This window comes from Chrysochloris asiatica, unplaced genomic scaffold (assembly GCF_000296735.1).
Source record: "Chrysochloris asiatica unplaced genomic scaffold, ChrAsi1.0 scaffold00024, whole genome shotgun sequence".
Classification (NCBI taxonomy): Eukaryota; Metazoa; Chordata; class Mammalia; order Afrosoricida; family Chrysochloridae; genus Chrysochloris; species Chrysochloris asiatica.
This window is the reverse complement of record NW_006408542.1, coordinates 22,484,220-22,495,518: the sequence shown is the minus strand read 5'-3', so window position 1 is coordinate 22,495,518 and position 11,299 is coordinate 22,484,220. Positions and strand designations below refer to the sequence as shown.

Sequence of the window (11,299 nt, the reverse complement as noted above, 5' to 3'; positions counted from 1 at the left end):
GTTCGAAACTACCAGCCGCTCCGCAGGAGAAAGATGAGCTGGCTTTTTGCTCACCCCCTTTTTTGTTGTGTAAAATCCTATAATATAGTTATTATGATTACTGAATATTTAATGTGATGATCTCTAGAATCCTTCCATTTCCCAAAATCTTTTTAAAGATAATATTAGTCTATAACTGAGGGTCTTTATAAGATATAATGCATAAAATCTCAAGATTAAACTCTTATGCCAAATTGTAATTGAGCTCCTAAGCATTGCTCATTTTCTGGCTATGCAAGATTGGACACATCACAATCGCTGAAAGTCAGTCCTCACTTCCACATTTTACCCATAAAACAAAACATTAATCTGTCATTTCAATGAGTTGTGATGAGATTCAAATTAGGTAATTTATATTAAGTAACAATAGTGGTAGTGATTGTGTACCATGGAGTTGGTTCCGACTTATAATAGAGACCCTGTGCAAGGTTTCTGAGGCTGTCAATCTTTACAGGAGCAGAAAACCTCATCTTTCTCGCATGAGTGATTGGCAGATTCAAACTACTGACTTTACGGTTAGCAAACCAGCATGTAATTCAGTATGCTACCAGGACTCCTAAGTGATAATAATAGGGGTTTATTAAATGTTGGTTTACTAATATTATACTTATACCTATTCCTTTACTTTCAAGAGGTAAGGGAGTTTGAAAAACAAACAAACCTGCAATAGAAGCAAAAATCAATTCTTACTAAAGACAAAAGCTAAGGAGCTCTGGTAGCGTAGTGGTTACGAATCGGGCTGCGAACCTTAAGGTCAGCGGTTCGAAACTACCAGCCGCTCCGCAGGAGAAAGATGAGGCTTTCTACTCCCGTAAAGATTTACACCCTCAGAAACCCTGTACGGGGTCGCTATGGGTCGGACCCGACTCAACGGCACTTAACAACAATAACAAAGACAAAAGCTAGGTACCCTGCATTCAGATGTCTAGCCTCCTTAAAGGCTATGTTGTAAAGAACAAGGTACAAAAAAAAGTCTGAAAGGAGAAAAAACCCCTCATACCTCAGCAAAACAGATAAAGCGAATGCAAGGCAGTGTTTTAATACCCTAGAAACTTAAATATATAAGAAAATTACAATCACATGTTTAGCATCCTCCTGTCACACACTATACCTTTAAAGAAATACATAAGTGATCTTTTTTCCTGGCCTTCAAGCAGCAAGCTCTTTCATGAACTATACTAAACAGTACTTGACATTTTGATTTTTAAAATAAGTCTAAGTTTTACAAATATATTTTCTGATTAAGTGATAATATTTCTTAAGTTAGATAGATATATAAGTTTATTCACTTGGTCTAACATCTTTCTCCCAGAGTAAAGTCACCTCCGTATAGAAAAGATATGCATTAATTATTTTTCATATATTGACTAGAGTCATCTCAGCAATTCTAGGTATTCCTAAGCTTATTTTTAGAACCCATCTAGTTTAGAACCTATGTATTTTTCAAACTCTACTGTGAGTAGACTGCAGTCAGTTGATGACCTTCATGCCACCCAAATGTTCCCACTATTATTCTTCAGTGTGGCCAGTAAGGGTACCCCATGCCTGGCCACAGCCCTATGTGGGGTTGGACCATTGGAGGCACTTACTGAGAATTTTTAAAAGTTATAATAAATGTGCTATGTGAGATAACAAGAAAGTTGATAAGTGAGGAGTTAAATGTAGCAAGGTGATAAGATTTAAACCCAACCATACCCATTAAAAGGAGGTCTGGTAGCGTAGTGGTTACGCCTCGGGCTGCCAACCTCAAGGTCAGCAGTTCGAAACTACCAGCAGTTCCGCGGGAGAAAGATGAGGCGTTCTGTTCCCGTAAAATATTTACAGCCGCAGAAACCCTGTGCAGGGTCACTATGAGTCGGAACTGACTGCACGGTACTTAACAACAACAACAACATCCATCAAGGTGTTCTGGTATAGCACGGAGGGTTAATGCGCTGGACTGCAAAGTTGGTTTGAACCACAAATTCAGTGTTCAAGGTCCCCAGCAGCTCCTTGGAAACCCTATACAGGATCTCTATGAGTAGAAACTGACTCTACGGCATTTAACAAGAACATATCCATTAACAACCTGTGACATGCAGATGATACAACCTTGTTTGCTGAAAGGACAAGAACTTAAATTACTTACTGGTGAAGATTAAAGACCACAGCCTTTAGTATGGGCTGCACCTCAATGTAAAGAACACAAAACTCTTCATGAGTGGACCAATAAGTACCATCCATATAAATGGAGAAAAGATTGAAGTTGTCAAAGACTTCATTTTACTCAGATTAACCATCAACACTCATGGAAGCAAGAATCAAGAAATCAAACGATGTATTACACTAGGCAAATCCACTGCACAAGACCTCTTTAAAGTTTTTAAGAGCAAAGATGCCAGATGTGTGTGATCCAAGCCAAGGTATTTTTAATGACCTCAGATGCATATGAAAGTTGGACAATGAATAAAGAAGACCGTAGAAGAATTGATGCATTTGAGTTACGGTGCTAAAGGAGAGTATTAAAAGAATAAACAAATCTGTGTTAGAATAAGTACAAATCTGTGTTAGAAGAAGTAGAGATAGAATGCTCCTTAGAAGCCAGGATAATGAGACTTTGTCTCTCATACTTCATACATATTATCAGGAGGGACCAGTACCTGGAGAGGACATCATGCTTGATAAAGTGGAAGGTTAGCGCAAAAGAGGAAGACCCCCCAATGTGATGAATTGGTACAGTGACAGCAGCAATGGGCTCAAGTGTGGTAACGACTGTGAGATTGGTGCAGAACTGGGCCATGTACTGTTGTGCATAAGGTGGCTATGAGTGGGTACCGACTTGATGGCACCTAATAACAACAACATATCAATTAAGGAGTTCTGGTGTGGCACTACAGGATAAGCACTGGACTGCTAACCACAAGGCTGGAGGTTCAAACCTATCAGTCAGTCCTAGGAAATCTTATACAGGGTCGTTATGCGTTGCAATCTACTCAAAAGCACTTAATAACAGCAATATCAATTACATTAATGGTAACAGTCTCATTCCAATTACAAATCAGACTGTCAGATTGAATATGAATAAAATACTGAAACAGCTTTGGGAACAATATAGAATACTGGGATATTACAAAGACCAATTTATATACCTATAGTAAGCTCTGGACTATTAACCACAGGGTTGGTGGTTGAAATCTACCACCTGCTTCTCAGAAATACAAGGTTGCTGAGAGTTGGGACAGATTTCTCAACAAAGCAGACTGAACATAATCCAATTAGATTTGTGTCAATATTTAAGAAAATTTGGAATGTCTGAAATGAAAGCAAATGATGAATTAAAACAATAAAGCTCAAAAATGAAGTCATCTGATGTACCTATTTTAACTTCTATTTATCCACACAGTTTCAGTGCTCCATGACTATATGCCCCCCGCCACACCAAATATAGCAATATTTCTAAGCACTGACCTTGCCATGGCTTCTTTCCACTTTCTGAAAACATTTATTCAGGGACAGATTATGACGAACAGAATTCTTCCAGCCTGTTGGCGCAGTAGCAAAGTAAGGGAAATGGTCGAGAATCCAGCTATAAATTTCTTTGACAGGCAAACATTTATTTGGAGAGTGTTCGATAGCCATATAAATGAGAAGACTAAAGGAGTAAGGGGGCTTTGAAGTTGTTGATTTCTTTTCTGGGTCCTGGTAGCAAGACGGTCCAAAAGGTGGCACTTCATCTCCCTCAATGTCATACAATGGACTAACAATAGGAAGACCCTCACTTCCAAGACTGAAGTTGGTAAGAAGATTAGTACTTTCATGAAGCCAGTTCAAGTTTGTGAGTTCATCATCTGCTGACTCACTGTCCACCAGAGTGGCCTTTGGCCCAGCAGCATCAACAGCTTCAGGCAAGCTTCCCATTTTGTAAATCTGGCTTAATCCTGCAAACTTTTCAGCTCCTGGGGTTTCAGCTCTCTTATCTGGAGTCATTCCAATTACTGGACCCATTTACTCTTACAATTCTGCAACAAAGAAAACAAACATCAGTTGAAGCAATTCTTAAGATTCTTAACCCTCAGGGAAAAAGAAAACACATATTTAAATACCCCCAAATCACAGCTATTAAACAATCAATTGTCCCATACAACACTTAAGCACAATGCATACTTATATAGCCAAAACTAATGGTTACAATACAGTAACAGAATCTACTTCATATTATTTGAAGTGGCTGTAAATAAAATATACCTATACAGCATCAGATGCAAAGATGATGTAAGGGTGATATGAACACAAAGTATTTTAAAGATTTAGTAAAGCATCTAGTCCACCAGACCCAAATCACTGTTGTTGAGCCAATTCCAACTCGTAGCAACCTTGTAAAACAGATAACTGCTTCATAGGGTTTCTTTCCAAGGCTGCATATATTTACAGAAGCTGAGGGCTACATCTTTCTCCCACAGAGCAACTAGCCTTTCAGTTAGCAGCTGAGTGCTTCACCACTGCACCACCATGGTTCCTATCCAGCCCAGAGTAATTACCTAATAAGTATGACTATAACTATTAAAAAATGAACACACTATTTCTTTGAATTATAAGATTCCAATTTCTGAATGGACTTCTGGTGTTGCACTATAGGATCAGCACTGGACTGCGAATCCCAAGGACAAACTCACCAGCAGCTTCTCGGAAACCCTATACAGGGTTGCTATGAGGTAGAACCACTTGATGGCACTAAACAGTAACAATCTAAATACCTCAAGTATCTGTTGATTTTCGATAATAGCCATACAAGTGTTTCAATCTTAAAAATAACTAAATTTGAAATATTGTTTAAAAACAATTCCACACATCAAATCAGAAATATTTACCCCCCAAAAAAGATAATTTCTCTAATTTTTATAGTACACCATACTAAAGGGGATAACATTTCTTATTTCATTAAATTATCAGCTATATTAAAACGAACTATAAATTTTCTGGGAGTCCTGTGTGGCTCACTGTAGGATAAGCACTGGACTGCTTACCACAAGGTCAGTGATTCAAACCCACCAGCCATTCCTTGGAAACATACAGGGTCGTTCTAAGTCAGAACCTACTCGACGGCACTTAATAAAATTTGTTTTTTTAGGACACTCCAGTACCTTTAATTCTCTGTGTTCTATATAATCTCATCAAGTACTGGCATGAAAAAGCTCAGTCAACACTTTATCACTATATTTTCAAGGAGAAAAAAATCTGTTTCTAAACTATCCCTTTTTATTTTAACTTTGTCAAATGACTTTTGTGTTAAAAAACACACTTAGATTTAAAACACCTGCCTAGAGAGAATAACCAGAAAGCAAAGTGATAGAATTAATGTGCTATATTTAATTCATTTTCAATGGTTAAGATTTCTCATTTCTGAATTCAATGAAAACCTTCTAAATCTTTTACTAAATTCATCCTACTTATGCTTATAGAGGGGAAACATCTCCTGAGTTTTATTTTACGTTAGAACACAGCTGCTAAGTAATCTACCACTAGGTACAGTCTCCAAATGCTCAGTTAACAATAGCATTCGCTAACATATTTTGGTGGCCAGTTATTGTGCTAAACACTTGACACAGTCGTGGTGGTGGTAGTTGTGTGCCATGGAGTTTGGTTCCAACTCACAGTGACCCTGTATAGGGTTTCTGAGGTTATAAATCTTTATGTGAGTAGAAAGTCTCATCTTTGTCTGACAAAGCAGCAGGTAGATTTGAACTGTGAATGTTGCAGTTAGTGGTCCAACTTGTAACCCACTATACTACCAGGGCTCCTTACTATACCTTAATTAAGCATCAATTAAACCCTATAAACTAAGCATTATTGTTAATCCAATTTTTCAGGTGAGGAAAATGAGGTTACACAGCCTGTTTAAGGTAACCCAGCTTGTAAATAAGAAGCCAAAATCTGTCATCAAATTGAGTATTATTTTGATGACCTGAATTTGCCACTGGATATATTTTCAAAAGAACAGATCAAACTGGATGAATGTTAGTTACCTTCGGAGATAATGATAAAATTCAACAAGCTAAATCATCTAACAGACTTTAATATGTTCACTGCTTCAGCTATTACATTAAATAGAACTCAAAGAAATAACTGGAGATAACACTAAAATTAGAAGACCTCTAAACAAATCCCTCCTTGAAGAGACTGATGAATATAAAAGTGATGCAAAAAACAGATCTGTTTATATTAGAGACTTCCCAACTGATGCAACACTTGATGACATAAAAGAATGATTAGAAGACAAAGGTCAGGTACTAATCAGATGACAGCACTACACAAACCATTTAAGAGATCAATATTTGCTGTTGTTTGATAGCATTGATTGGCTAAGAAGCTTGTAGAGAACCCTGACCAGAAGTACAACAGCAGTGACTTGCTAATACATTTCAAAGAATTTAACTTTGTGAAAAAGAATTAAGAAAGCAAATAAAAGCAGATATGAGCTAAACAAAAGCAAGAAGAGAAACAGAAAGGCAGAAGATGATGAAATGAAATCTCTAGGAGAAAAGATGGGTTGCTTACTGAAATTTTTGGATGTTTTAGATGATCAGGCTACAGAGAAGATTCGCACATAGTTTTCTCAAATCATAGAGAAACAAAATAGACTGTCAGAGGAGTAAAAAAGTAATAGATTTTTTAAAAAAGCTCAAAAAGTACTGGATAAGCCAAACATGCCAAGTAATGGTAATCAACAATTAAGGAACAAAAAAATGGGGTGAGAAGTACTAGCAGGAAACATGGAAAAAGCAGCATTGGAAAAAAAATCGTGGAAGATCAATAGGAATTCCTAAACAAATGAAGTCAATAGTACACAATTTTAAAGGAAAAGAAATGGGAAATAAAGCTGTCCATGCTGAGTCTGCTAAAGGAAAAATACAGTTTCAGCATAAGAAAACAAACTTTATAGTGATGATGAATGTAATGAAAAGGAACAGCATCAGGACCAGTAAAAAGAACAAGGTTAAGAAAAGGACAAAAGAACCTGCATCAAAACAGAAGGCAGAAAATGGTGCAGGAGACCAGCAGTTTAGTAAACTGTTTAAAAATTCATTTAATTAGGTTTTCATCTATTTTTGTCTTTGGAGAATTTGTAAAAGAAAACTGAATTAGGTCCACACTTCAGTGTTCTCCTATCAGAAAATCTTTTGCTTTTTTTGTTTTGGTCTTTTTGTTGTTGTTATCCAATGATTGATTATCTTTTAAATGCTATCAGCGATGAGTCAAATACCAAATGGAAGTTTCTTAATATATGCTACATATTAAAAAAAAATCAGTTGTGTTTCTATACACCAGCAATGAACAATCTGAAAAGGAAATTACAAAAAATAATTCTGTTTACATAAGAGCACCTAGAAGAATTACATGTTGTTGTTACGTGCCATCAAGTCGGGTCTGACTCATAGCAACTCTGTATAGGATTTCTGAGGAGTGGCTGGTAAATTTGACTGGCCAACCTTGCAGTTCAAACCAATCTTGTGGCAAGTGCTGATCCTACAGCACCACACCAGGACTCCAAAAAAAAAAGAAGATACTGAGTATAAATTTAACCAAGAAAGTGAAAGACTTGTATGTTGAAACTATTAAACACTGCTAAAAAAAAAAAAAAAAAGGAATATCAATCTGTTTATAGATCGAAAAACTTCGTATTGTTAGATGTCAATGCTACTCAGTGTGATCTACATATTCAATACATTCTCTCCCTATTAAAATTCTCTTCTTTTTTGGTTTCTTTTTGCAGAAGTGGAAAAGTTTAATCCTTTAATTTATATGGAATAGCTATAGGCCCTAAATAGCCAAGGCAATCTTAAAACAGAAGAAAGAGGAAAGGAACATACTTTCCAAATTCAAGATGACTAAAAACTGTAACCGTCAAAACAATATGGTACTGGATTTTGACTTAACAATCCTGGTGACAGAAGCTGAAGCAACAGCACAGCTTATTCTCGTTTCCCTTCTCTCTTCCCTATTCCAGGGCACTTTCCAGACCCTTACACTCTAGTCTCTGACCTAGCATGTCTCAGAAACAAGAGGAGAAGCCTTTGGAGGAGACTGGCAAAGCAGAACACACAGGAGTAGGAAGATATTCTCCCTGAGACAGGCAAAGAGGCAAAATTAAAGGCCAAACATCCAAGCCTAGGACAATAGTCTGGAAGTTCTGCCGTCCTCATGAAGAGACTTCCAGAAAGGGCAAATGTACTCTGACTCAGGAGACTACAACATGGCAAAAGCCAGAATGAAGAATAATGTGCCAGACTGCAAAGCCATTTGAACTGCCAGGTCAGTCGTTTAAGCTCAACCAGCTGCTGCTTGAAAACCCTACACAGGTTTGCTATGGGTCGGAATCGACTGAACAGCACTTAACAAGTGCGCTGGAATGCAAAGTCCGTTTGAACCACAAAGTCCGGTTCAAGCTCATCAAGTGCTCCTTGGAAGTCCTATACAGGGTCACTATGGGTTGGAACTGACTCAACGGCACGTAACAACGACAACAACAACGTTATGGCTAGAATTGAGGTTGCTTTGGCAGGGCAAACAAAATGATTGTTGTCTTGGTGTGGCGATGTGGGTTAATGTTATGGACTGCAAAGTTGGTTTGAATCATAAGGTCAGTAAATTCAAGCTGCTCCTCAGAAACCCTATAGTGTCAGAACAGACTTGACTATGGGTTGGAACCGATTCAATGGTACATAACAACATAGGGCCCTAGGGTGGGATGTTCCCCATCCCTGGTGATAGGGTTTCCAAGTCTATAAATCTCTATGGAAGCAAAATGCCTCATCTTTCTCCTTATGAATTTGAACCACCATGAACCACCAACCTTGTGATGGCTAGTCAAGGGTTTATCCTACAGCGCCACCAGAGCTCCTTCTAATAGGTCTGTACAGTGAACATTAATAACAGGGAGGTAACAAGCAACCAAATAAGATCAAAAGGGCAGCATTTGCCAGGAAGGGAATAAAGTTCAGAAGGCAAGAAGAGCTAATAGGAAAGAAGGATGGATGAAAACAGTAAATGCAGGGAGAAAACGGGAAGAGTGCTGTCACACTGTGGGGATGATAATCAATGTTACAAAACATGTATGAATTGATAAATGGAAATCAATTTCCGTTGTAAACTTTTACACATATTACTGAAACAAAGTTTAAAAGTTTAAAAAACTTTACAGAAGCAAATTGCTGCATCTTTCTCTAGTAGAGCAGCTAGCGGGTTTAACTTTTGTTAACTGCTTTAACAAAGGCATTTATTTATTGGTGCCACTGTGGCTCCTTCATCCAAGAACACAGAAATATTTATACAAACTAAAGTGAATTTATTGAATCTAAATCATTAAAAATAATTATCTTGAAGGATATAAACAAACAAAACCAAAAGAACTGGTGAAAAAGTAGAATATATGAAAAAAAGCTGACAATGGTTTATCACAAAGTTGGAAATTTTTTCTTTGTTCTATTTTCCAGTTTTTTTAAAAAACAAAAACTTTGTTAATTTTATAATTTAAAATTATAACAGTAAACTTTAAGGAATAAGAGTTTGTACTTGACTATTTTAAGCTGTATTTGCATTTCACACACAAAAACTCTATCACAAGTCATGTACAGAAGCTTACATTCACAAATCAAGTACAGAAGCTACCTCTTGAATTCTTAGTATAGCTGATTCTGTTACATAGGTTTTTTTGTAACAAATTTGTTCACTGGTAATGACTGTAGCATAAATGTGCAAATCACCAATGGTTTGTATATTTTTCCAGCCTATATTTCTGCACTACCAAGTAACAACAGCTGAACCCAAAATAGGCTGACACAACAGAAAGCTGTGTGCTGCTGAAAATACAGTACCATATACAACTCTCATTCAACCCATGTTCTTCCTTTCGGCATAGCTTGGCCACATGCTCTTTCTTGAAAATGCTTACTGAGCTCCTCTATCCAGTTTTATGCATTTCACCCTTGTCTCCATAACCTTGCAACTTCAACCTTTTCTTGCACCCTCTGCCATCATGTTATCTTCATCTTTTCTCCAAAGTGACCTCATTATTTCTTTATTTGCAACAAATTTAATCTCTTTAAAAATATTCTAGTATTTTACTAGTACTCACTTTTGTTAGTGTTCTGGCTACAAAGCCGCACACATCTTGGATTAACTGATTTACATATATGTAATATATAATATTATAACAAAAAGATCTGTATTATTTTACAACAAAATCAAGAACACTTTTAAAGTTTTACTTATTTTGGACATTTTATGAGAAATCACTCCTTAAAATGAACTGAAATCATTTAGTATCAGAGGAGTAATAATATGCATAGCAGCTTGCTTCAAATCAGCAAAGAAATTTAAGGAAATCTAGGCAGGTCTGTAGATGTAATACTTCCTTTTATTAACTCTCTAATAATATTAGTTCAATATACCACTTGTAATTGCCACATATAATGTCATTCCAAATAAGCACTTAAAGCCAAAGGAGTATGATGTACAAGTTGAAAAATATACTTCAAAATTTCAGCAGTTTAACTAGCTTAACTCAAGTGATTAATATATCTGCTAAGAAATTAATGTCTAAAACAAAGAAATTTCTACAAAAATAGATACATACACTAGACTATTTGGGTTAAGATTAAATATACATTTCAGAAATAAACAGGATTTCTGTGCACAAGGTTAATTTTAAAAGTTGAGTTCAAATAAAACCAGCACGTTCACTCGGGAATCTATGTGTAGAGTATTAGTTAAGTAATCTGCAATGGAAGTATCTCAAGAAGAGAATTTACAATTAAATATACTAAAAAATATTTTTTTTCATAGCTGTGCGCTTATATATACACCTGAATATTAATTATGTTCTGTATCACAGTGTTATTTCCTCTAAGACAATTAAAATAATTTCATCTTGGAATTCTCAAGTCATTTCCCAACAGGTCAAAGAGAACACTTTTGGTTAGACTGGTATTAACATTATTCTGAAAGGAAATGCTTTATTAGCTAAAAGTAGAGAAGCCCACAGAATTTTCAGTATTATCTAAAACAAAGTATGAGAAATTACAGTGAGAGACTAACCTTTTTGTCCCCCAAAATAAGGGACCTCAAAACTTTGGTTTTAACAAAACAGAAATTTTAAATTATTTTATAGCTTCACATTTTCAATTACTTGTATCAGACACTGAGTAAGTACAATTGTTTTTCTTCATAGTTTACCATAATTAGGATCCCAAACATTGTATTATTTAACTTTCCATATTTTTTA

The 11,299-nt window shown here is 36.2% G+C and overlaps 1 protein-coding gene and 1 pseudogene across 1 annotated transcript in view; one reads left to right on the top strand and one right to left on the bottom strand.

Annotated features, from left to right (window-relative positions):
• The window catches only part of FOXN2 (forkhead box N2), a 39,474-nt gene extending 35,451 nt beyond the window's left edge, over positions 1–4,023 (bottom strand). Inside the window, exon 1 of the mRNA XM_006839435.1 lies at positions 3,487–4,023. Within this exon, the coding sequence (XP_006839498.1) occupies positions 3,487–4,023 (537 nt within the window). The remainder of the gene's footprint in view (positions 1–3,486) is intronic.
• Positions 4,024–4,743: 720 nt separating this feature from the next.
• On the top strand, positions 4,744–6,655 carry LOC102828998 (annotated as a pseudogene).
• Positions 6,656–11,299: the final 4,644 nt, after the last annotated feature.